The sequence below is a fragment of the Vitis riparia genome, chromosome 19 (assembly GCF_004353265.1).
Source record: "Vitis riparia cultivar Riparia Gloire de Montpellier isolate 1030 chromosome 19, EGFV_Vit.rip_1.0, whole genome shotgun sequence".
In the NCBI taxonomy this organism is placed as follows: domain Eukaryota; kingdom Viridiplantae; phylum Streptophyta; class Magnoliopsida; order Vitales; family Vitaceae; genus Vitis; species Vitis riparia.
Window position 1 is genome coordinate 2,958,748 of NC_048449.1, and position 27,061 is coordinate 2,985,808.

Sequence of the window (27,061 nt, forward strand, 5' to 3'; positions counted from 1 at the left end):
AGAGGAGCAATAAATATTGGGAGTTTAGCATTTTTCACTAAGAATTTTTTTAGGGTGATTGTGTGACAACTCATGCAGCTCTACAGTTTCTTGTAATATGACCGTTGAGTCCGTAAATGGATGCCACGTGGACAAACGGATGCCACATGGATAAATCAATAAAAATGGAGCCAAAGCAGGATAAGTATAGGGTGTCTTCCTTCACTCTCCTTTCCATATTGATTCTTCGCTCCTCTTTCACAACGGATACTTCTTTCTCCCGCTCGCTCTATATATTTCACCTCTTTCCTTAGTCTTTCTCCATTCTACTCACTCCCTATCAGCTTTTGATTCCTTGATACTCTCTCTCTCTGTGGGTTTTTGATTGGTTGTGTTTTCTTTTTCTGATTTGATTGATATATACCTTGATACCCAGATGGGGTTTAATGGATTGATGCGATGGTGGCTGGTTTTTGCTGGGTTTTTGTGCTGCTGTGAAGGGTTTAAGTTCATCGTCGGTGGAAAGGGTGGGTGGGTGGAGAACCCTTCTGAGGAGTATAGTCAGTGGGCGGGGAGGAACAGGTTTCAAGTGAATGACACTCTCTGTAAGTGATCTTGTCTGGCCTTGTATATTTTGATGAAGGATTTGATGATTTTTTTCTGATGATTTTTTTTTCTTTGTGTTTGTGGGTAAGTTTTTAAGTATCAGAAGGGGGTGGGGTCTGTGTTGGTGGTGGAGAAAGATGACTACTTCAGTTGTAATACAGAGAAGCCGATAATGAAAATGGATGATGGTGAATCGGAGTTCAAGTTTGATAGATCGGGTCCCTTCTTCTTCATCAGTGGAAATAAGACCAGCTGCGATCATGGCCAGAAGCTCATCGTCGTCGTTTTGTCTCCCGACCATTTCAAGCCCCGTCCAGCTGTGCCTCCGGCATCGCCGCCTAAAGCCTCTGCACCAGCCCCGCCGCCGTATACAGCACCTGCTTCGCCGCCGAAGTCGGCGTCCCCTGGTCCTTCGCTCCCACCAGCCTCGTCGCCGAATTCTCCATCTCCGGTTGCTAACGCTCCGACACCGGCGAAGACACCCGAGCTATCTCCTACACCTGCGCATTCTCCGGAAAAGTCTCCGGCGCCGTCGAATTCTCCATGGTCGCCGTCTCCCACACCGTCCATCTCTCCAGCGCCCTCGTATTGGTCGCCGTCTCCAACCCCTTCCTATTCTCCTGCGCCGTCAAATCCTCCATCGTCGCCGTCTCTAACACCCTCTCCTGCACCGGCAAATTACCCATTGGCGCCGTCACCTCAGCCAAACTCTCCAACAACTTCTCCAAATCCTTCACCCCCCACTTCGTCTCCTCCTGTTCCAGCCACAACCCCACCTTCACCTTCGACGTCTACTCCCACCACCCCACCTTCACCTTCGACGTCTACTCCGGCCGGCGTCATTTCACCGGCACCGACACGGTCATCGGCAACTGTTATTGCACCGTCAACGGTTACCTTATCATCCGTGGTTATTACAATACTGATTATTGCTTTAGGCCGCTTGTTTTAACATTCATTTCTTTAATTTCTTTTTTTATAAATGCATTTTATTTTATTTTATTTTTCAATAATTCTAATTTTATCATGGGATGATGGTGAGATGTATGATTGATAAATATTTGTATCTGACATATTTTTAATTATTTGATTATTTTTTTTATTTTAATGCAAAATATTAGTTATTATCAAAATATGGGAAACAAGCTTGCACTTGAAGATATATTATTTTCTTAATTTATTTTCCTTCAATATAATTCAACATTATCCCAGGCATCAATCATTCATTTTTTTTAAGAATATCATTTCATAAAAATATAAAAAATGTTGAATTTTTTTATTAAAAAGCAAATTAAGTGGATGGAAAATATAAAAAGAAAGAAATTGACATCCAAAATAGAAACAAAGGTAATTACTATTAAATTAAAAAAAAAAATTCTATGATACCCAAAATCACAGAAAGTGAAACCAACTAATGTGGCTTTATGCCATCTTCTTCTTCTTTTTTATTTTTTATTTTTAGTTTATGTTGTCAGTGGAATTGTTTTGTTATGTTCTGTTTTTTTGTGATTTAATTTTATTAGAGAGAGAGAGAGAGATTTTTTCCTTCAGCCTTGCTAGCTAGACTTTTTTTTTTTCTCTTTTATTATTCATTTTTTTCCCTCCCAATTTTTCTAAAACCAAACAAGGCTGAAGGAATTTATTCCTTTTGCTTTAAGCTACTTTACTTTAAATTGAAGGGATTTCAAAAAAACTCAACACCAACCAAATGAACACTTAAAATAGTCCTTGAGAATACTACTAGCCAATTCAAATATATGTATTTAGAAGGAAGCCTATAATTATTCACATTTTCTAAGCTTTGGGAATGTGATATATAAAATGTGAGTCCAAACTTTATTACCAAATTAATTTTTTCTTTTTTGGTTTTTTTTTTCCATAGTAATTTATTGTTATTATCAACACTTTCTCATATCAAGAGTGAAAAATGAGAGGCCTCAATATGTGGATTGAGAGAATATTGGAATTGGGTTTGGATGTCAAGTGGGTTTACTCGATCTAACCTAATAAATGAGAAATGAGGAAACAGTTTCTAGGAATTTTAAAACTATATATAAATTATCACTATTAAAATAAAATAAAAAAAAATCTTTCACTTTCTTTCTTTGAAAAACAATTTGAAAGAACATAGTTTTAATGATAGTCCTCTATTTTGAAGTTTTCTAGTTTTCTTCGTGAAAACAAAGATCAAGATACTTGTACTATGAAAATAAAGTGGTTCATCTTTTGGATAGTAAGAGTTTTTTATGGCACCATAGGAGGGCTTGAGGCTTATTTATAGAAAAGTTATGAACAAAGAATTAAATAAAATGGTGTCTTTTGTATTTGAGTCTCTAAGATGATGTTATATGGGTCAATAAAATGTCCTTATGCCTACATTTAGTTTATTTATTGTAGAAATATGTCATAAGAACTACACTTATTTCATTGAAAAATTCCTATTTCTCCTAGTAAATTTGAAATAAGCTCGATAATGTTTGGGTCATCCTCGTTTTAGGGTCTCTAATTCTAGCAATCAAACCGAGGTCCTCATCAAGATGCATGAAGTTCAATTAGATTCTAAAGAGTCCAAATGATATTCAATAAAAGAGTTTAGGCACTAAGTTATCAAATACCTTAAAAAAAAAAAAAAAAAAGGTATAGACAATATTTAATGTGACGATACCAAACTTAATAGCCTCTTTCATCGATAAAGTAAGGTTACTATTTTGAAATTGTTGATGAAATGACCTCTCATCACCCACCACAACACATTGAAATGACTCTAGCTTACATCCACAATATTAAAAAGGATACCTTTGAAACTAGTAGGAAATTTCCTTTAGCATTAAGTATTTCACAAGTGGGAATCTATTTAAAAATAGGCCTTCGTGTCGAATTATCATATTTAGAAATCAAAGCTTCATTAAAAAAATCCATACCAAGTTTAAGTAATAGAAAACAACCCTTAAGAGCTAAGCCCAAAAGGAATCTATAAATGTGGATCTATTTATATCATTAGTCTTCCTATCCGTAAATAGGATGCATTCTCATTGATCAAGATGACAATTATCAACAAATATACTACTAAAAGTACTAATTAATTTTAATAGAAAAATTGCACATTTATTGTTTTCTTGTACAAGTGTGTTTAAGACTTGTAGCCACCAACTACTACGGGGGACCAATCTTATACAAAGTCCACTTGGAAATTAATATCCTGTTTGGTACCATTTTCAAAATTCAAATGCATATTATCGAAAAACTGTTACAAAAGAACTAGAATAGCCAACAAGATAATATGAACACATATTTTCATGGAAAACAATAAATGGAAAAAACTAAGGACAGAGGAAAAAAAATCTATTATATCAAAAAAATTGTATAAAATGGGAGACAATCGAATCCGCAACGCGAAACTTCTCATTATACTATTCCTCGCGTATGTCCCCCAATTCCTTCATATGCTTCCTTGACCCGTAAGCCTCGTGAATTTTTCGGGGGTTTCATCTAGTCCGTCGAGAAAGAGTGTTTGGGATCGCCAAGTAGAACTTGAGAGGGCTGTTGATGAGGAATCCTTTGATTCGGGGTAAAGGGCTCGAGGCGGTAACTACTGTATAAATATAAACATTATAACCCTAAATCCTATACACCAAAAATCCTATACACCAACACATATAAAAGAAATAAATAAAGCAGATTCATACCTATCTATAGATGAGCAAAAAGTTATAAATTGTTCATCGGCCTAATCCCTCTGCTACTACCACATACCCTAAAGAAGTTTTATAATTTTTCTTCACCACATATGCCACACTACAAGTTTTTTAGATAAGACTAGATATAATTAAAAAACTCTAATAAAATCTTATTCTGAAATAAATAAAAGTGTTTTCTCATAATATATTTTAACTATCTTGTTTTATGAGAAATATTAATAAAAAATTATTAAAAATAAAACTTTATGGATAAAAGCTATTTTTTTAAAATATTTAGAAACAAAAAAAAATTATCAACATTTTAAGTTTTTAAACAAATTTTTATCAAAGAAAGTATTAAATAACCATTTTTAAAAACCGTTATTAAAAATTAGTTTTTGAAAAGAAATGTCTAAGTCTTGCATTTAGACTTTATTTTCTTGGAAAATCGGTGATAGTTGCAACAGGGTCCATCTGTAATGGATGGACAGGAGGAATTTACTTGTCTCTTTTAAGTCATTTAGAAGATTAGACCTTTCTTCCTAGATACCTCCACAACATTTAATTTTGAGGTCCACAAATTTCCCATTCGATATGTAGCACTTTCTAGGGTTGAAAGAAATGGATCGAGCCAATCCCAATCCTCAAGCATTCATACATCCCACCTAAATTTTCTTGGATTGCATTTTTTTTTTTTTTTATATTTTGCACCAATATTTCTAATTTTTCTACAAATAATGTAATATATCACAAAATTGTAATATTATAGGAGAATCATTTTCATCGTTTATTACAATTTTGTCGTGATTGTTAAAAAGCTTTGCCACGTGTTCAATTACGAGTTACGATAGTTTAAGTTAAAATATTTATACTATGATTGATTTCGAAAAATACTAAAATATATATATTAAAAAAAAATTATAGTCAATATTTGTGTTTCCCCGTTTGTTGGGTTCGAAATTAATGCTATAGCCAACTTGAGAGTTGGTAGACTAGGTAGAGGTGGAACGCACTGAGCCAAGAATATGCCGCAGGGCACTAGTTAGGGGCTTCAACTATGTTGTGTCACCACTTTTCCCAACATCATTTCATACTCAAATGTACCTTTTTATTATCAACTCCAATTTTACCTTTAAATCAATTTTTTTCTCCATTAATATGACTTATTATAATTCTTTTATTTTAAAAGTTGTATTTGTTTCCCGATAAACATTAAGAAAAAAAATATATAATAAATATGAGACCAAAATTTAGTTAATTTCGATTTTGATGACAACAACATAAGATTTGAAATTAATGATTATATTTCAAAATACGATGAAATAAGAAGATTTTTAAAATAAAAATTATAAAGATAAAATCAAGTAAAAAAATTATTATATTATATTTAATCATAAAAATATAAAAATATTAAATATAATTAAAATTAATTAAAATTTTATATATATTTAAATTATTTAGAGGTGTATTTTTTATTATTTTTTTCTTTTTTTTCTTATATATTTTATGAGAATCATACGTATTTACGTTAATTTTTTTATTATTATTTTTTATCAATGGAATATTTTAAAATAACAGGTGTTACATCCAAACTAGACCGACTTTGATTAATGTAAGAGTTTTTTTATTAATTTTTCTCAATTATATTGTCAATGTCAGAAAGAGACGTACGCATGACTCAAACCAAAAAGGCCACGTAATCCACACGGCAGTCCCCGAAAGTAGTATGAAAATCCCTTATTTTTCCACGTAGAAAGTCCACGTCACACATAGGACACGACAATGAATGGTACGTGTCTCGCGTCGGCGTATACTTGCATGCAAGCGCTCTGACTAGTCAAGTTTGTAGGGTGCCTCACGTGGTAGCATCATACCCGTTGGATGCTAATTATGAGAGCTATCGTTTTCATGTTTGGGTTTGACTGATCGACAATGCGGACGTGTTCAATTTTTTTTTTTTTTGTCTTCACGTGTCGGTAGATGGATCGACATGGATGCATTTAATATTTATTTTATTTTATTTAATTAAAAGGATATTTTCTAATTTCCATCTTTAATCTAAAATTTTAAAAGTACTAACACATTAATTTTATTGTTAAAATATTTATATTCTATGTAAATATACGATGCCTTATCGAGAATAAGTGTTACGTTTGAGTTGCATTCCAAAAATAATTGACTTGTTAAAAATTAATTTTAGGGAATTTATTTTAAAAATATTGTTAAAAATAATCCTTACATTTTGTTTTCAAATATGAAAACATTATCAGCTAACTCTATTTTCATAAAAGGTGTAAATAAGATCAGTTCATTTTGTTTTTGAGTAAAAAAATAAATCCAATCAATATAATCGATTTTATATATCATAAAAAGCAAGTGAAAAACCAAATCAAACTTTGTGAGGTCATTTGATTCAATTTTCATAGATTGGTTTCAATCTAACATAATGATTTTTTTAATTTTCAACCTAATTGTAGATTCGCGTTTGTTTGGAACTTAAAGCCTATTAATTTGATTTTATAATAAGTTCTAAGTTTAATTTGTTTTTAAATTTAAATAAAATCAACTTGAATTTGATGTTAAAAATATATTAATATGAATTTAGAATTAATTTAACCATACTATAAAACAATAAATTACTATAATAGAATCTTATATATATATATATATAAAAAAAACTTATCAAATATTAAATAATTAGATATAATTTAAAATATTGATTTTGTTCAATTTTATCGATTATGAAACAAGAAAATTCTCAAAATTATGAAATTGAATCAACTTTTTATTATTATTGAAAATCGAACCAATATGAATAATTTTGATTGATTTGAATTGATTTATGGATGATTTTTTTTTTTTTTTTACACCCTTAACTTTCACCATGAATCTGATTAGAAATTTCTAATGTGAAGATGTAAATCTTTTATAACAATAGATATTAGGTCCCTATTATGGTTATGTTTAGTTCTCAAAAAGTATCAAAATAAAAAAGTAAAAAAATATTAATTAAAATTATGAAAAGAAAGAGTTAAATATAATTAAAATTATTAAAAAATTTATATATTTTTAAATTATTTGAATAAATATGTGAAAAAGCATGAAGTAATTTATAAAAATGATTAATTGATTATTAATTGATTTTCAATATATTTTCTTATTTTTTTTCATTTTTTATTTCCTTCTATTTTTCCTATTTATTTTCTTTCTATTTATTTTCTTTTCCTTATAATTTCTCTCAAACTTTCTCGTCACCAAACAAAGCCTAAAAGGTGATGCCTAAAAGTGGAGACAACCATGTAGAGAAACCCTAACCACGTATTTTTTTGTTATATATAAATTATATATTCAAGTAAAAAAACAAGAACAAAGGCCACGTAGAAAAACAAGGAGGAAATAACGGCCACCCAAAATCCCATGCAGAAACTACAACACGTATTTCACGTAAAATCACACAAACAAAACAAAACTCACAAAACACCATATTCCACCACCCCTTCTTCTCCCTCCACCACCACCACCTCCACCTCCCTCTCCCTCCTTTAACAAGAGGGGCTGAGAATTAAAGCATCAACTATCTCCGTCTCCACATTTTTTCTCATTATTTTCGGGGTTTCATTTATTTTTTGGTCGAATGGCTCCTAGGATTGGGCTGCTGCTGCTGCTTCTCCTCCTCCTGGCTTCGGCCATGGTGGAGTCCGCAGCAGCGTTGTTCAGTGAGGCCAACTGGGGCCTCACACATTTTGCAGGTGCCGATCTTGGTGGCAGGCGGGCATGCAATGGGCTTGTTGGGGACTGCATTGACCCATATGCAGAGACGATGATGGACAGTGAGGTGAGCCGACGAACGCTGGCTCAGGGAGGGAAGTTCATCAGCTATGGTGCGCTCAAGAAGAACAATGTGCCCTGCAACCGCCGTGGCAGATCCTACTACAACTGCAGGAAGGGAGGAAGGGCTAACCCTTACCAGCGTGGCTGCAGCACCATCACACATTGTGCTAGATACACCAACTGATAAGGGAAAAAAAACTCACGAAAGAGAGACAGATTCAGGGTTAATTCAAAGCATAATGCTACTTAGCTAACAATAAAAGACGGTAAATGTTATCGTTCGTTTGTTTTGGTCATTCATGTTGTAAATTAGTGTATTTTTTTGCTGATCTCCTCTTCAATCTTCATTTCTCAAGGTGTTTAGTTCTGTGTTTTGAATGCAGTATTGTCATACGGTATCGATTTTTTGTATATGCTAGTTTTACCTGATATATATTGATGGCTCATTCCTTAAACAATTAACACAAAAGAATGATAGGATAAGTTCAAACTGTATGTAAAAACCGAATAAAAAGTTCAGTCAAATAATATCAAATTAAGGAAAAGTCATGAGATTTAAACAAACACTCTTGAGAGTTGTCAATCACTATGTTGAAAAACAAGAACTATTCTGAGAACAAGGTCTTTCTGAACAAGGTCTTTCTGCATTCCAAAGGGGAGATGAAAGTGCAGAGTACCTGAAGGACAAAATGTGGGCAATACAGGAGGAAGATCCTGGGCAAAAGAATCAAATATGATTACTCGTGAAAGAAGTGTCTGAAGATTTGGCATGGTGCAGTCCAGATATATCCTTTCTGCTGATACATTGTAGTTGAAACTGCCTCCACATCAAAATAACCACCATCTCCGTTTCCGGGTTTTTCCCTGCAGCACATAAGTCAAATGAGGTCAGGAGAATGTCTTGAAGCATTTTATGTAGTTAATGAATAAAACTCGTGTGTTTGAAATTGATAACCTGCAATGTAATACAATAATAATTATCATAAAAATTCTAGTGAACCAAAGGTCCATCATGGCAACAAAAGCAGCCAAGGACATTTTCAAGCTTTCACAGGGGACAAAAACATCAATGGTTTCCTTCAAGCCGCTACAGAGAAAACACGACTCAGTGATTAAACCGCCTCTAAAGTAATATTTGGATTCTGCAAAGGAAACGAGAGGCCATTGGCATCATGGAAGCCCCCATACTATCTACAAGGTAAGGACTCTAGGACAACAGGAAATAGTGTGATTTCACTAAATAAAGTCCAGAACCATCCAAATGAACCAATCCTGAAATCCACTTGCACAAACAAGTTCTACAAACAAACCTTGCAAATACTGTTCCTTATTTTTCACTAAACCACCACAAATCTTATTAATTAACGAAACTCCCACTTCCACAATCTCTTTGTGAGAATTATTTCTAAAAAACCTGGGAAACCCAAAACAAACTATGGATGATCATCCACCCCAAGAGTGAGTTTTTTGGTTGATAAAACAAGAAACCAGTCTATTCTTCAGCCCTGCCATTTTGATAATTAACCAAGGTCTGGTTTACAGAACCAAGGACCCTTTTATCATCCCATATATAAACCTTATCACTCTGAATCCAAGATCAGAGGCCTTTGATCAAGAGATCTCTCACAGACCACAGATATTTCAAAAACAAGTGCAGAAACTTTTGATCCTTTTAATGCAAGGACATCAACATGATACAAATTTTGAATGCCCTAAATAGGTACAAATTTTCTTAAGTCCCTCTACCATCAATTTGAATCCTGTACATTTAAGCCCAATATTAATCCTCCTATCATAATAATAGTATTTCCCTGTTGGATAAGAATTTAATCATCCTTATGGAGTCCGAGCTCTTGTTACATATCAAATATATGTTATTCAATGATGAGGATTAAGACTGGATAAAGGAACCAAGAAATGGTTTCATTTTTGTAATCGGAAAAACTAAAGCAGAAAAAGAAGCATACTAATGCTTTTCTCATGGGGCCTCCATATTGGGCTAATTTCCTCCAAAGCAACAAAACAAGAAATAGACCACTTCCAATTTTAAGAAGTCTAGATCTGATATTGACAGTCTCACAGAAGTTCATGTTCTTGTGCTTCAAACCCCAGCTCCAGCATCTACTTTTCTCAAACACCAAAAGGAGCACTACAAGAAAAAAACATAATAAAGGAAGTGCATAGGGAAGATAGAAACCTTCTGATCCTGATTTGGAGATTGTATTATGATAGGCTGGGAAAGGACACCATTATCAATGCTCTGAATATATGGCTGCACCTTCTCTTTCAACGTCTCATTTAACTGAAAACCAGAATAGACCAATTCTTATTAAACGAAAGAAGAAATCAGAATGAATCAAAGGATTGTTGCAAAACAAATTATGTATCAAATTAATAGCAAGCACACTTGCGAAAACATTTACCCAAGGAAATGAGGGAAAGCATTTCAGAATGACAAGGTAGTGTTCGTGTGTGTCTGGTGTCATGGGTCTTTTTCAAAGGATTGTTTCCTGGTTAATTTTGGGAACAATTATCGTGAAACTTGAAATGTTTGTATATTTCAATATTGATAACTCTAAACCAAATCAGTATGTAGTCATTCCTTTGCATCAGGATTGGTCTCAACAAAAATGGGGAGAAAGAAAATAAAAGAGAAATTGGAAAGAAAATTTATTGTAGCCAGTTGAGAATGGATGGTCCTGAAGTTTTGCTGAAGTGGACGGACAAGAAACAGTAAATAAACTCATTGAGTTTAGTACTGGATTTCTGAAAGTAGCACAAAGATGTCCATAATATGCACAGATGTCTGTGAACTGGGAAAAAGGTACATAAGTTTTTTGGGCCTAAGAATAAACAAACAAAATTAGGTCTTAGGGACAGGCCAAGTTTCTATGCTTTTTTTGGGCAACAGACCATGAAATGTGGTCTGTGTGATATAGCATAAACATAATACTCTGCGCCAAGATGTGATTAGGACTACCATGCTGACATATTTAGCAAAAAAATATCAGTACCCCACATCAACTTCAAACATCACAAACCTTTTCTTGGCGCCATTTTGTTTGCCACTGTGCATCCAAAACTTGATCAGCAATTTCTCTTTGTGCATTGAGAAGAACAGTCATCTCATATAATTTTTTTGGATCTTTGAGATCCTCCTCACTCCAAGAAGATGCATTCAACGGAAGGTTCAACTCCTGCCAATACTCTTCAGTCAGTTGGATACCATTTAAAATAGAACAATGAGCCTCATCATGTTCTTCATGTCTATAATACATACAAAAAGTTATTTGTCAGAATGCCTTTATTCTCTTTGTAAAAATGAAAATTCATGTCTGACAAAACCAAGGAAATCATTAAATTCAAAACCACTGTCAAAAACATGAAGTGATATTAGCATGTGAAACCACAATTCAATTTGTTATAATTTTGAGAAAAATCACACGAGTGCAAGGTGGTATTGATTCTATTGAATGATGTTGCTATCATTTCTCCAGTACATATCAAGTAAAATGTCCATCATGGTTTCAGTAATTTCAAACGTGCACCCACCAGGACAGTCTGTGTAAGAAATCATCATCTCGAGCCCACTTCTATGTCAAAAATATTGAAAATTTCTTTCAGAAATCCTAATCGCCCAAGATTTGTGGGAAAAATAGCGTATTTTTAAATTATTTATTTAGATGAGATCCTTTAGATGATCCTCAACAGTCCAACAAACTGGATCAAAAAATTATTCATTCGTCTATTCCTAGACCTGTATCATCATTGCATTTGAGTTATGGTCAATTGATGCCAATTCATCCACATCAATTTTAAAGAATGTGAGCTTTTATATATAGAAGATGGTCCCATGAAAATGCTTTTTTCTTAACTTGATATTGATTTTTTACTGGACAAGAGAACAATCAAAATGTGAACTTCTAGGTATTGAATTTTATATGTACTATATTGGTAAATGAAGAACCTAGAATCAAGATCTAGAAAGTCACATGATAGGTACAGAGCCATAGCATATATTTGCCTTAAATGTTATGGATCAAGTTTCTTCATCAAGAGATATTTTTCTGTTTGTAATCACATGACTGTTTTGTGAAAAATTCTAAGCTACTAACATTGCCAGTACTCTCATGAGAGACCCAAGCACACTGAAACTAACTGTCTCTTTATTTGGATATGGCACCAAGCAAGAGTATTGTAACGGCATAAATGAATTTGATGAAGCAACTAGGAGAGATATTAACAAAGGATCACAGTGAAAGTCACTACATGAGATTTGCAACAAGTTGGACTTGAACCAATTTTTTGCACCAGACTAAGAAGGAGCCAGTAGGTATACTATTTTACTTTACCCTTTACTCATGAATAATATGAGCAGATTTAACTGTGTTGGATGTACAATCATGGTTCTTTCTTCCTTATTCTAGTTCTCCTTGGGAAGAGCATGGCATCCCTTTATTGTTAGTTCATACTCAATGATGATAGGAATATCATTGAACCTTTAAGCTTCCCATGTTTAGACAGGGCAAAGACACTGATCTTTATTTTGGCAGGCAGAGTTTTTGCTCAACTTAAAGGAAGCTATAGATGAAAACAGGATTAAGTTGCAGATGGATCTAAATAAAATAAAAAAATGTGGCCTATAAAGACCATGCTAACAGAAGTTAATTATGAAGCCCAAGAAAAGCAGATGCTTTCCTGGTTGAGAAACTGGGTCTTTTGAAGCTCAAAGTGAGGATACGAGGACAGCTCGTCCACAAAGATTGATGAAAAGCTTCTACCAACACATTAATAGAGGTATGAAGGCAACACTTTTCATTTTCCTGAACAAAACATTCTAAAAGAAGAGAGTTGAATTGAGTTCTTATTGTAGTTGCGTAATAAACCAATAATTTATATCTATTCAGAAGGAGGAGGAATGCCAAGATATTTATTCAAAAACAGGTGCAACGCTAATAACAAGGAAGAAATTCTCAGCAAAAGATGTGCATGCTCTCACACATAGGCAAATTTATTTGCACTTTTTGTTCTTGCAAATAAATCTGCAACTTCAATTTCCCAACCATTAAATAGCAAATTGCTATAACCTCCATCATTTTCCAAGTATAATGCATCAGCCAAATCATCCTCCAAAACAACATGCATAAACATATTATTTCTTCACTGTATGAGATAACTACAGTAGTCAGAGACACTTCCAGATTTATTTTCAATCATCAATGAATGAGTAGAGGTGCACATATGACAAGAAATAGGAATCAGCAGACAAGGGAAAATAAAGAATACTCACACCCCAATTTTGAGGCCGTGGGGGAGGATCAAGCTTCATGACTTCAGCTTCCAGTGCCTTTCTGGCCTTGTAGTAAGGTACATTCTTTACTACAACAGGATCTTCCCTAGCACGGACAGGATCTATGGAGATCAAGGCCTGTGACGAGAAATATTCTCAAACTAAGAACTGCTGCCAGCATTCAGGCTTAGAAAATTGAAAAGGAAAAGTAAGTAGTATGGCAGTTGCATATATATATATACATGCAGAATAATCAGGTATAAGATAAAAGGCTGAATGCACAGTAGATACCCATTTATTAAATTTCTTCAATTTAACTCTTTACCAATAAAGCGGCAAAGCACCTCACTGCTTTTGTATCGAGTATTTATACGAAAAACTTATTTGATAACCCATTTCTAAATTATTTTTTAATGCTTATCATTCATTCCAAAGAACCAAGCTTAGACATATGAAACCTCTTTTTATTTTAATTTTTTTTTAAAAGAGCAAAAGTTTTTTCTGTATTATAATTATAAAGTAAATATAGTGCAAGCAATATAACGTCTGAATATCATAAATGCTTTAGTGTAGAACATTTATTGGAAGGACAAAAACATCCATGCTTATTGACGACGAAAGCAATATAAAAATTCATAATACAGAAGGTAATGAGACAGGTAAATCATAATGTGGTAGTTGAGAAAAGACCAGCAATAGAAAATTGATGCTGCAGCTTTCAAACTCTCTACACAAGTGATTCCATGGTAAATTGAAAGGTTCTATGTAAGAGGATGATCCCAATTGCATCAAATTAGAGAACGAAACCAGAAACTATTCAACAAAAGCTCAATAGGCTGGTCTCATGTTTATATATGAAGCTAAGAAGTGTAAATTTTGAAACTATTACAGTAGACATTAGTGACTTGAGAACCGAGTAGGACCTAGTTGCAATGGATTCATATTTGCATAAGAAGTGTTGGGAAGCTACTCCAGATAACTTCAAGAAGTGATAGCTGACCAATAAAAAGAGAGTTCCTTCTTATTTTATCTTTATCATATACCCATCACTGTATTCCAACAGAGGCCTGTCAACGAATTGAAAAACTTCATCCCTTAGCAAGGTGTAAATAAGAGGTTTAACAAACACCAGAAGAATTTACTCCATGAAGGGGTGGCCTACATCTTCAAATATTTAGTTTCCAGTCATCCACACATTCCAATTCCCATTTTCAGTTGAAAAACTTGAGGTGTTTCCAGGAGGAGCAAGCTATTGCATCGGCCAAGTAATTTATTACTACATGAAATGGTCCTCATTTAGCTAAGCTACAAAAAATTTAGGGGTTGAGTTGAGAGAGTTTCTACTTCTTACTTGAATTGGCAATTCTTTTAAATGACACAAGAATATTCTGCAACCATTAAAATTCACAGGGAAAGTGTAAAAGCTTCAGCACCAATGGAGATTGTCAGGTAATCGGCAGTCAGAGACAACTTGCACAAAGCCACTTGACCTTCATCCCACGAAAAACTTATTGGACCAATATATTCCCATCATTATCCTATTATAAATAAGTATATAGCTATTCATAAATAAGTATATAGCTAACCTCATTAGTTTAATCTGTATTTAAGTGGAGAACCTTGGTGTGGTTTCCCAAAAGCAACACAACTGTCTAAAATGCTATGCTGAATTGCCCCTCCAATACACCAAGTCACATGCCATGTAAATATTTGCAAAATGAAGAGCATTTGTGCACTCTCTAATTGGAGAAGCTGCTCAGTGTTTGTGGCATTAGTCTTCAAGTTAAAGGAACAGGCTTCAATGAGCACAAAAAATTATTGGGCAGAAGTGTTCCTTCACAGTGAGTCAATGTTTTTCATCAGAAAAAAATTCGTTAGAAAACAATGATTTTACCTCTTGCAAATGCTCCCAGCCAGGTATTCGCTTGGCTACTACATCTCGAAGTTGATCATACCTCATAGATTCCTAAACCAACACAAGATCACACAATTATAAGGTAGCACTAAAGTAACCGTAAGACTGATGAAGTTTTTGATGCTGAACCTAAAATGTCCTGTCAATCAATAAGGGGTCAAAAACATTTTGGTTCCTCAAGTAATAGTATACATTATCATTAAGCCCAGATTAAAGCACACATGATGTTTCCGTTTGTTATTTTGTGTTGCAGTAAAACAACCAGAATGGAACTGGTATAACTTGATTAAAGCTACATGAGATAAAATCAGATCCTCAGGCATCGTCTAAAAACTGGGAATTACAAAATTGGACTGAATTGCCAATTCAAATTTGCCACATAATGAGGTGATAATATAAACATAATTATTATAATATTCTTGACCAACTCTCCCTCAAATAAGAGAATAACATAAAGACCTATCTTTCCAAGAAAATTTTTAACATTTTTTTGTCCAATTCCAAAGATAATATCTTAATATGCATGACTTCAGTAGAATATCTGGGTCCCAAATTTGACAAATCCCATTTCAGACTAGCACATGTATGTTTATGCTATGCAGAAAAAATTTATGGATCTGAACAATTGCATAGAATTGAGGTGCTAGAGATAGGACCTCTCCAAAATCTAGGTAGGGGAGAATTTACAACACTAAACACCCATATTCACCCCTTTGATTTTATGTATGTAGAAGAACCATAGAATATCAAAAATAAGAAAATAAACAACTTTATAGTAGATTCCAACAGAGAAAAAAAAAATGCTTTTCCAAAATAAAAGATGATCATTAAAGACTAGTTCTGCACAACTGCAAAATTTTTTACATAATCTTGCTCACTTTTATAGGTAATTGAACTGTTGTCCAACAGGAGGGGACAGAGTTTTGTATCAATCTATTCCACACCCTACTTTTCCAAAGGAAGAAGTGTCCTAGAATCATAGCATATCACTTTTAAGTTCAGAGGTTGACCAGAAGATTTTTGGTATTGCAAGAAATAATAGAAACAAGAGAATGAGGCAATCTGAAGGATAACATGCCTAAATAAATAGGGAAATGAAGGAAATGAACAATAAACCTTGTATTGCCACCAAATCTTCTGCTTGACTTCATCATCATAGTTAAATCCCCCCACAATCTGAGGCATTGTAAGTAACCAAAATGCAGCAATGCTGGGGTCTTTCATGCTGTGAACAATATGCTGAAACAGAGGACAAGATCAAGAATGAAAATATGATATAAGAATTAGAGGTGAAATCTGAATTTCAGATGCATGAATATCAATTCTATATCCTATCCAACCCACTGGTTTATAGGATAACTCTTAAAATAACATTTATGAATGTGCATGCTTGTCTTTGTAGGAGTGCATGTGTGTGAAAAACAAAAAACGAGAAATTTTGGTCTAAAAGAAGATAATTAAAAGAGAAAGAACCATAAAAGATTGCAACAAAAATCAATTGTCTAGAGTCACTGCTTCCTGATCAGTGTGAACATGGAATACATAAAAAAGGAAAAAGTCTCATGCATGACGAGGAAATGCCTGCAACAGAATATCAAAGACGAATGCTATCAGATTTTTACTATATTGTTCTAGAAGGAAATGATGCTCTTCATTGTCCTATTCAATGGGAAAGCAAAGGCATATAGAGGGGTATGAGGATGCATGCCCTTAAACTATGGACCAGTTCTTTCCCAAAACAGTGCAGCAAAATATGGGGTTTCATATTAAGAGTTACATAGTGCATCTTCTAACTTTAGCAGACAAAGTAATAAAGCTGCATGGTGTTACAAATCTTAAAAGAAAAAACAGAACTATCAAAATACTCGCAATGAGGGGCAAGAACTAGCCTCATAAGGATAGTGCATCTTTCTCAATATGTTATAGGCTGTCCAGGGAGGCTCCATGATCTGCCAAAACAAAAAAGATAAATAAATTTGAAAGAATTATTGCCATTGCATAGATAAAAGAGGGGAAACAAGGTATTTAGGACATTAGCCTAACTCCTTGAGGACTTTTCTCTTGGTTTTGTTGGAGCACCCAAACAACAAAAGATCCAATAAAAACCAATTATATGAAGCTTATAGCTCAGTATCCCCAGAATAAGCCAGGTATCACATGACCTGTCTAGACTTTAACTTCTTTTAGTCAGTATCAAACTTGTTTTATAGGTTGAAGCACCTTTAAAAAGCCAGTAAAATGCTTATGGTCACAATTTAAAAATACTGAGGAATAAAATAAATAATGCAGATATTTACAGAAATATAATACTAAATTACTAACTGCAACTTTTCAGACTTGTCCACACGTGTATTGATACACCTTTTTCTTCATGAACATGTTTAAATCATTTCTACCAGTATTCCCTTTTTCATCATCCATTGGAGGAGGTTCCTTATTATATCATCTATCAGACCACTCCAATGCCTAAGAAAATGTTCTCATTCTATATACCCACACATTCATCTCAACATCCTGAACTCTACTGCATTTATCTTGTAAAATGTCTCAGTGCACAAAACATTCAGCTGCACCAAGCACAGTCCATTTTTTTGTTGTTAGATAGCATTTTCCCTTTGATCTAACTGAAATACAACTTGTGTGCATGTAACACTCATCTACTGTATCTAGTTGGCTCAAATTATGTGCAGAGCACTACTCTTGGAATCTCCTTTCTTTTTTATGAGAACAAGCCATGGTACCAACAACAGTATACCAGTAACTTAAAGCTATCCCCTAGCAAACTTGATGCCCATGACAGGATAAGGCAGTTTTTATCAACAACCCTTATTCTCTTAACGCAATGGTAATCATACCTATAAGACATAATTTTTTCATATTTTGGATGGTGATATTTTGATGGTTAGGCTTCTAAAGTCCAATATTTATTTAGTTGTGTCTCCAATATAAGTTAACAAGAAGGACAAAACGAAACAGTATGTTGTTAAGCAGCAGCACAAGGAAATGAATCCATTAAGTTCAGCATGCAAACTAGTTTCAGATATCTTATTATAGTACAGAAGTTCATATTTTGTGTATCTCACGGAAGAAAGGTAAGATCAAGTTGGCTACTGATAGGTATCTAATGGAGAATTATTATTGAATTTCAAGAAACAAGAGTCCAAACTGATCCTCAAATCCCTACCAGATCTACAATATTTCCCTCCTCTGTAATTCCCCCTCCTTTTCTATTTAAACCTTCCCCTCAGCCCGTATCCAACTGTGACCTAACCTCCACTCACGCTGTTACAACTAACTGCCAGGTGGCAGTATATTCCTCTTCCCTTTTCTATTATACACATAACGTATAGGAGGCCTATCAGCTACCTTCAAATGACTGCAAAGTACATAAAAATGAATATAAAAGCAGTAATAAATTCACTGAAAACTCACATCATCAGCAGAGATCCTAATTTGTAACTTGTTTTTGCACTCAGGACATCCCATCACACCCTGCAACATGGATAAGATTAAAAACTATTACACTGATATATTAAATTTTCGTGAAGCTTATGCTATAAAAGAAGTAAATAAGTATAGAGCAACAAAATAAAAACAGCAGCATGAAAAAAGCTTCCTATCAAACCCAACCCACCCCAACAAGAAAGAAAAAAGGATTAATTCTAGATGAGACATCTTTACTGCAAGAGATTATAATCAATGACAAGAACCTGCAATATACGAGATGGTACCACACTCATATGCAGATGAAGCTAATAATGACAATATAATGGCAGGTGGAGAAGTTTGGGAAATTAGCCTCATGCACTTGCAATATAACTCTCACCGATCCATCACAAGTTGGGCAGTCTTTAGATGGCAATGGCAAATGAAGATCCACAGTGGAAGGAAGGTGCACCAACTCAGCCCGATTGTCTGAAATGGCATCTGCAACGGATTCAGCTGTTGCCTTTTCACCACTGCAAAAATTAGAATGCCAAAGGTGTAAAGCTTGGATGGAGATGCTGAAGTGTTTATGTTTAATATCATCTTGAAAATCCACCCAAAATACACCGTAAATTTATTAGGATCTTGCAATCTCACACATGCAGGGAACCATCTAATGGTTGAAAGAAACTACAACAAACAGCTCTTCTCAACCAATCTGAGTTCATAGACAAAGGTGATTCTTCCAAACAGAAAAAGAAAAGAGAAAAGACCAAAAGGAAGTGTAATATTTGCTTAAGGAGTCATTTTCATAGGTTTGAACATTGTGATACTTTATCAGTATCCTCATTATGTGTGCATCCAACAGAGAGAGGGGGAGAGAGAATCTTCTCTATTCAATTTTTTCCCAAATATTTGGACATGGCTCCACAATTTCCTTCAATTTTTCATGCTCCATAGTAAAACTGATGCAGGAGGAACTTCTATGGTTGTCCTCAATAATGAAACTTACAACCCACAGTAAACTCATAGACTATCCCCATGATCCAAAAAAAAGGACATGACCTTTGACTGATTATAGTTCAACAATATATTTAACAACTCAGATTTCTAGTCAAGAAGCCATAAGCATCATAAATTCTGAGTTGCTGAGTATTTAAAGTGCACCAAAGCTAAAGGCATTTCAGCAATCATATATAGGACAAAAATAAATTCCTGAATGTGGTGGTTACATTTTATCTTTTTTTAAAAAAATAAAAAATAAAAAAATACCTTCTCTATAATGCTTGCCAAAATCATAGTTAACTCAAGAGATCACTGGGGATTTTTAAAGATCCTGCACCAGTATCACCTGGAAATGGATGCACTGCAACTTGGTATTTGTTTAAAGCCCAAACATTTTAGGAGTTCTCCAAATGAGCAACTGACCTCCATGAATTCATGATTAATAAAGCATCAACTTTATAAACAACTAAAAACAGCATATTAGTTTTCATGTTCACCACAGTGAAAATTAAAACCTAAATAGATATAGATTACCTTTTCAAGGAGAAATTTTTCACTTGGTATTGCACCTTCCCTGATCCTCTGCACATAGTACATCGCAATGCCTGCCATCCATTACAGGTTCGACAATTCCTGCAGTTCCAAGTACAATCTTAACTTTTAAGGAGGCATCTAATTTAAACCTAGTTGGCCTTAAATGACACCAGCATAAAATTGAACAGTAAGGTATATACGATGATTTACATATAAATTCTCAGCTTGAAATGCCTTTCAGTATAAGGACATTCTAGTCAATTCTTTACAAATTATAAATTGATCTATGTAAGGAAGGATATCAAGCTCTTTTTAATATCCATTAAATTGCTGCATTCTAGTAATACAAAACAATAACTTTGACTGATACCCATATTTTGAAAGAACAACAGAAGGAGGATCCTCGTAGAAAGGTTTGATAATTCACAGACAATAAAATTTCATTCAAAGAAATCCAACCTGTACACTACCAAGAACTGCAAGCAGCAAATTTGATCCCAAATACTGGGTAGGATCAGGCATTGTCGATGTAGTTCATTTTTCAGCAGTTCTCAACATGGCTTCAAAACTCCTCTCATTTAGGTAAAGTCCAAGGAGGTCTATTGGTGGTAGGAGAGGAGCCTGCTTGGGACCATTTGCTAATGATCCCAATAGCAGATACCAGTTGGCTCGTACAAAAGCAAACATATTGGTTATGCAATTTAAATCATGAGTCAAACTAGTAACAACATCATAATTTCCTATAGACAATACAAGGCTAATGAAGAGGCCAAAGGCCATGGTGATATAGTGAACTGCACTATCTAGAACCTTTCCTACCGTAGGAGAATTGTGAAAGGTTACCATTGTTAGGCTAGGGTCTTTAAAAACAAAACATGATATAACAAAATTAGACTTGAGCTTCCACTGTATCTATCTATTGTATGCATTGATATTGATTTAAGCATTCAGACTCGTATCACTTGCATTGTACATGACTTGATACATTAGGAGTTACACAAAAGATACAAGTCATGGGTTCTTTGCAAGATTATAAGTAATTCATGGTTGATTCATGGATTTGGGCAATCCAATAGAGACCGTAGTGCATTACCTCCGAATTTGAGGGATAATGTGTCTTGACCGTTGGGATGGGGTTCCCATGATAAGTGCACTAGTGTGTACCGTTACATTGGACAAAATTTACAATGAATCACAACATAAGGCTATTAAGTTGTCATGATTTATCAAACTACTATATCACATAAACTCTCAACCTTGAGAGGATATTGAGTTTGTACTTAAATCAAGATGAGGTTTTGACCTATGGGTGAGACCCTAAAGTGGTCATATATTCCCTACGGCTAATGACAATAGGTATTCTTAATAGAGACACCACGATATCTCATGGGATTGAGACAATATGCCTCATTGGGTGATCTAAAGAACATGTGATCATGAAATCTATGACCATAGTAATTCCTTAAGTAAAATTTGACATATGTTCTTTATGAGGTAAAATATGTTAGTTGATCACATAATAGAAGGATTTGTAACTCAAAGATTGAAAAAGCAATCTTCATGGGTTGATAACACTACTCTATTATATTACAGACACCAATTCATGGGAAGTCTTCATGCAATGAATAGTAGGCTACAAATCTGAGCTTTACCTCATTATAATTTCATAGGATACTGGAGTACAGTTAACTCTCTTTAGTGGAATGTTAAGTCAACTTCAAAATTGGATTCTGAGGGAGCCAATATTTTCCTATGGATCCTAATGGTACCCGTTTGAGCTCCTAGTTCATGGTGACACAATTTATTTGAGGGATTTGCATTTGTAGTTCATAAGTGTGCAAAAAAGTGTTTTGGTAAAAACACGATGTTGCACTATTTTTATTTTTTATTTTTAAAGAGGAACCTTCTGTGGCCAAGCCCTTAAGACCCTCCATGGGGATCCAAACCTCAGGGTGCTATCCATGTCCACAATAACCAACACCAGGTAAATCATGGTATTATCAACAACAAGATTCGAACCTTAGACTATGTGCCTCTTATTGGGACCACACCTCCCAACATTCGCTATGACTTGTTGGGCTACCCTAGCGGGCACGAGGTTGCACTAAACCTTATGAACGGTCTTTCTAGATTTGTGGTTTAGGCTAATTAATTAATTATAACCCAAGTGGGTTGAATTAAGTAACCCAGACCCAATTTGGGCTTAAGTCACTTAAGCCCACATGGAACCCTACATAAACCCCCTTAGGGGTTTAAGGTTTAGGTTTTTGGCAATTTTCCACTGTGTTCCAGAGAGTGAGAGAGAAACTTTTGCCACCCTCATGGGGATAGAGAAGCCCACCCTTCTCTTGTGTCAGAATCCATGAAGAGAGCGATTGAGTGGAAGATTGTTGGGTAAACGAGCTCTTTGACAACTTCTTCGGATTGGATTCAATCTAAGAACATCTAGATCGTAGGTTTGAGTATCTATCTCTAGATCTATGTTCATTATTGGTTTTTTATGTCATATATTTCCGTTGTGATAGATCTATAGAAGCTCATGATAGAATGCATCCTACCTGATCTGGGGCTAGGGAATGGAGCAATTTGTGTTTCCCAGCAACCACTTGGTATATCTGTACAATATAGTAACTGTTTTACTTCTAATTACAGCCAGCATATGACTTTCTTGACAAGAATTTGATATTTCTTGCATCATTAGATGTATTGCAGAAGGCATAGCAAGTTGATGTATTCACATCCCTATATTCAGTGTCAACATAGGTCTTAATCAAAGAAACTGTAATTTAACTTCTATAATTTTTCCTGCAGTTGTGAGAAAAAGAAACCAAAGGAATAAACCCATTAAGTTTGGAAGCATCCCTCCAAAGAACCCCATCCTAATTTGAACTTTAATACTCTCCTACAAGCGTGTGGTTCCAGAAAATCTACAAATTCTTTAAATGGCTTGTATTACAGTTTGGAGAGTACTGTACCTCATGATTTATGGTAACGTCATTCAATTGCTGCTTTCAAATAACTCTAGCAAAACAAGCATATTTAACCAGAAAATATGTCAAAGCTCAAATGTCATAAATGATGAGGTTGCTTAGTGTGCTTAAGGATACCATGTATTTGTCAAGGCTATTTCCTTTTTGGATAAGAATGGCAGTCAAGATAAGCTGTTAATCAAAGTTCCATGACATCAAAAATATCTTCAAGTAATAAACAATAAAACATCAAGGATATCATAAAAACATCAGAGATTAACATAATTTGCAAAAGAACAAAATAATAGCAATTGACAGAGAACATATGCCACTATCAAAATTCAAGGGATACTGAAAAACACCTTTGGCATAGAACCTTCTTTCCAAGGTCTAATGCAATATCATAGGTCCCAAGAGTAGCAACAACCTGCAATCAACCACCCACAAAGAAGACAACCAATTTAAGGGATTCATGTTAACATCCACAATGTGAACAATAATATAATTGGTTTCAAAGTTCTGATTCCCTCTTTTGCAACTACTAGAGAGGCAAACCTTCAGATTGTATTTGAAATGTTATGGGGAAAGAATTGTGAAGAAAATATTTTGAACCCATGATCCAATGCAGTTTAATGACAAAAAAAAAATTGAGATAGAGAGTTTGTCACACAAGATTCGATAAAATAAATTATGATGATTTAAGATGAAAACGAATAAACTCACTAAATGTGACATCCGGACTCAATATCAAGTTATGGCTATATATAATAATGAAAGAATGTAACTTTTAGCTATTAAAAAGGAAACATAAAAGGAGCAGACTTGAGCAGAAAATAGAGTATAGGTCATGGAAGAACCAAATACTATATCAAGCAGCAGACCTTGTCAGCTATGTTAGTATAGTTCCTCAAATCCCCAATCAGCTATAAATATCATCCTTAACCAAAAGAGATATCCTATTAGATCACCAAGCTTCGGAAAGAACTAGTCGGACCTCCAGATGAAGTTATCTAACACAACTTACTATCAAAGGAATAATCATATTCTTGTCTGCGATACCATTTTCTTTGCAATCATGTTCATTTGAATAGCAGTCCACTGTTCATTGCCAAACTATAAAACAGACTTAAATAAATTATAATTCATATTTTAAAATTTTGCAAAATAAAAAAATAAAAGAAAAAACCCACTAACCAAGTGACTAGCATCAATCAAGCAAGTAGTGAACTAGGAGAATTCTTGTTCCCGGAAAGCTTGAAAATCAATTTGAAGGTGTTCTACAATCAAGCATTCTTGACGGTTGTTCTACAATCACGTCCCTCTAAAATTAGTTCTCCACTTCAACCCCTCATGGAAAACCACACACAATAATGACATTGTTCACTTTTTGGTGTCTTCTAGGCATCATTTTTCACCATTCCTCTATTTATACTAATAATCTTGGTAAACTACATTTCATATATTGCTTATTTGCCCTCCTTATTAGGAAATCTAAATTGTAAAGCATCTCTTCAAAACTCTAACTTAAAAATAAATCCTTTCTGTAATTTTTCAATAAAGTGTATATTATCTACAAAACATACACCAAGAACCTATTGCAATTTTTCCCAGTATATTCATCCATAACTAATGCAAAGATATAAGAGCTTAATGTTGAATCTTGCCATGAGTCTATTGTGACTGCCATTTCACTTCTCTCTTCCAATTGTAAAACACTGGTATTACTTCTTCTATGTCCTCCCATGTCGTTCATCCAATGTGGATACCTAACTGATAGGCCCCCTCTGTCACATTATTTCTTTAGGAACCCAATACACTTTTACAACTAAAAAAATACCATACTACGGACAAACCCACTAAATCAAACAAAGGTTCATACAATGTTAACTTCCAGAGTGACCAAAAGTTGAAAACAGATAAACCCACTAATTAAAAACACAAACACTTGCTAAAAAGAAAAAGAAAGATATGCAATCTACTGACAGATAGATAAAAACTAGCCACCCACTTAACAAAATGCTCAAGTGAACCATTTAAACTAACAAATATCAAGTCAGCCAGAACTTTCACACACCCATTAAATCAGAAGTATACATATGAACTCCACTCAGGCAAAAACACAAACAGCTGGTGCAGTTGTGACCCACTTGCCCAAATGACAAGTAACAACCCAAACAGCCGCTAAATTCTCAAAATTCACACACCCACTTCACCAGATTACAAGCACCAACGAGAAAACACATTCACACATTCACACAAAACATACAAATGCATATTGGGTCATTCATTAGATGATAGCTTACGAAGATGGCGGAGAAAGAGAGTTTGGAAATGAACTCGGGGATGCCAAAGCCGCGAGGAGCAGAACCAGCAATGTCATAAGCGAGGGTGAAGGGAGAGAGAACAAGCTTAATTGGGAATTCGAGTATGTCAATCAATTGTTGGCCGTGACGAGCCGAGAATTGCTTGTACTGTAGGTCTGCGAACTGCTTCAGATTCCTCATCATACGGTCCGTCCCTTTCGTCATTGTTGACGGGAGAGATAGAGAAACAGAGAAAGGATAACGCTGGTTAAGGCCTTCAGCCTCCTTGCTAATGGGTTTGGGTGGTTTATCACGGACTGGGATAAGCCACTGCAGAGACCAACCAAGTCTCCGTTCCCAAACACTCTCCTTATATTATTATTATTAATCCAACACTAAAATCTATTTTCAAATAATGATTGGAAAAATTACAATTATTTTCTTTGTTAAGATTATTTGGGAAAATTAACTTAAAAGTTTCTTTCAAAAAATTAATTTATTTTTTCTAAATTATTTAATTAATATTTTTAATTCTAACTAATGTTTACCTTCATTCATATAAATGTATTTATTAAACAATAATATTAAAACTAATAAAATACTTATAAAATAATAAATTCTCAAACAAATAAGATAAAAACAATTGAAAAAAAGTAGGTTTTGACTCACTAATATGAAAATATATAGAAAAAATAACTTCAAATTTTTTAAATCAATATTATATTTATTTATTTAAAAATAATTTAAAATACATATACTTTTAAATAAATTTTTTTTACTTGACATGTCATCAACATCAATTGACAATAACGTCAATTCACGACTAAACTCTTTCACGTGATTATTTATCTTATATTTATTAATATTATCATATTTTATATTTCAATTTTTTTTCTTTCCAAATTTTCTTGGCTACCAATATTCACATCAAGAATTTTACATAAAAAATAAATAAAAACAGCGATATATTACTTTATTTATCTATATTTCTATCTCCCAAACTCAAGATGAACAAACAAACAAAAAAAAAACCTTAAATAATCAAAGTCCTTTAAATTAGTTTTAACTTACCATAATAAAAAAAAAAATCCTAAAGAAACTGTGAAAAAAAAAAAATCATAAACCTTATTCCCAATAAACTCAAACTTATCTATAGTCCGCTAGGGTTTCACCCACTTTTAATGCCTACATTATTCAAACTACTTCACTTTTGTTTAATTTTTTAAAAAAATTATCAAATCATAAAATAATAATGATAATAAAATAAATATCCAAAAGAAGGGAAAATATTTATGTAAAGGAGTTTAGTTGTCAAGTAATATCGAATACATGACAAGTAAAATGGGCTTATTAGGGAATAATTAGATGACTATGCATGTATTTCAAATCATTTTCAAATAAATGAATATAATATGGATTTAAAAAAGTTGGAATTCTTTTTTTTTATATATTTTCATATTAACGAGTCAAAACTTATTTTCCCCAAAACGATTTATTATTTAGAATAAGTTAATTTTTTATTATTT

The 27,061-nt window shown here is 33.8% G+C and overlaps 3 protein-coding genes across 4 annotated transcripts; 2 read left to right on the plus strand and 1 right to left on the minus strand.

Annotated features, from left to right (window-relative positions):
• Positions 1-204: 204 nt before the first annotated feature.
• LOC117908833 (early nodulin-like protein 2) lies at positions 205-1,685 on the plus strand. Its single transcript, XM_034822614.1, has 2 exons — positions 205-584; positions 675-1,685. The coding sequence occupies exons 1-2, from the start codon at positions 416-418 to the stop codon at positions 1,535-1,537; spliced, it is 1,032 nt and encodes a 343-aa protein (XP_034678505.1). The 5' UTR covers positions 205-415; the 3' UTR covers positions 1,538-1,685.
• A 6,081-nt stretch (positions 1,686-7,766) lies between these two features.
• LOC117908834 (protein RALF-like 19) lies at positions 7,767-8,490 on the plus strand. The gene has a single exon (XM_034822615.1). It carries the CDS (start codon positions 7,897-7,899, stop codon positions 8,275-8,277), a length of 381 nt encoding a protein of 126 aa, XP_034678506.1. The 5' UTR covers positions 7,767-7,896; the 3' UTR covers positions 8,278-8,490.
• An 83-nt stretch (positions 8,491-8,573) lies between these two features.
• Positions 8,574-25,858, minus strand: LOC117908832. 2 transcript variants are annotated; one of them, XM_034822612.1, is made up of 12 exons: positions 25,536-25,855; positions 23,595-23,659; positions 20,264-20,362; positions 19,125-19,257; positions 18,731-18,790; positions 17,188-17,247; positions 16,415-16,537; positions 15,278-15,349; positions 13,384-13,521; positions 11,135-11,290; positions 10,291-10,395; positions 8,574-8,957 (listed from the first exon to the last, which is right to left on the minus strand). In XM_034822612.1, exons 1-12 carry the CDS (start codon positions 25,758-25,760, stop codon positions 8,922-8,924), a joined length of 1,272 nt encoding a protein of 423 aa, XP_034678503.1. In that variant the 5' UTR covers positions 25,761-25,855; the 3' UTR covers positions 8,574-8,921. The 2 variants fall into 2 exon arrangements, with proteins under 2 accessions (XP_034678503.1, XP_034678504.1); XM_034822613.1 differs by lacking the exons at positions 8,574-8,957; positions 10,291-10,395 and having other exon boundaries at positions 11,283-11,360; positions 25,536-25,858.
• Positions 25,859-27,061: the final 1,203 nt, after the last annotated feature.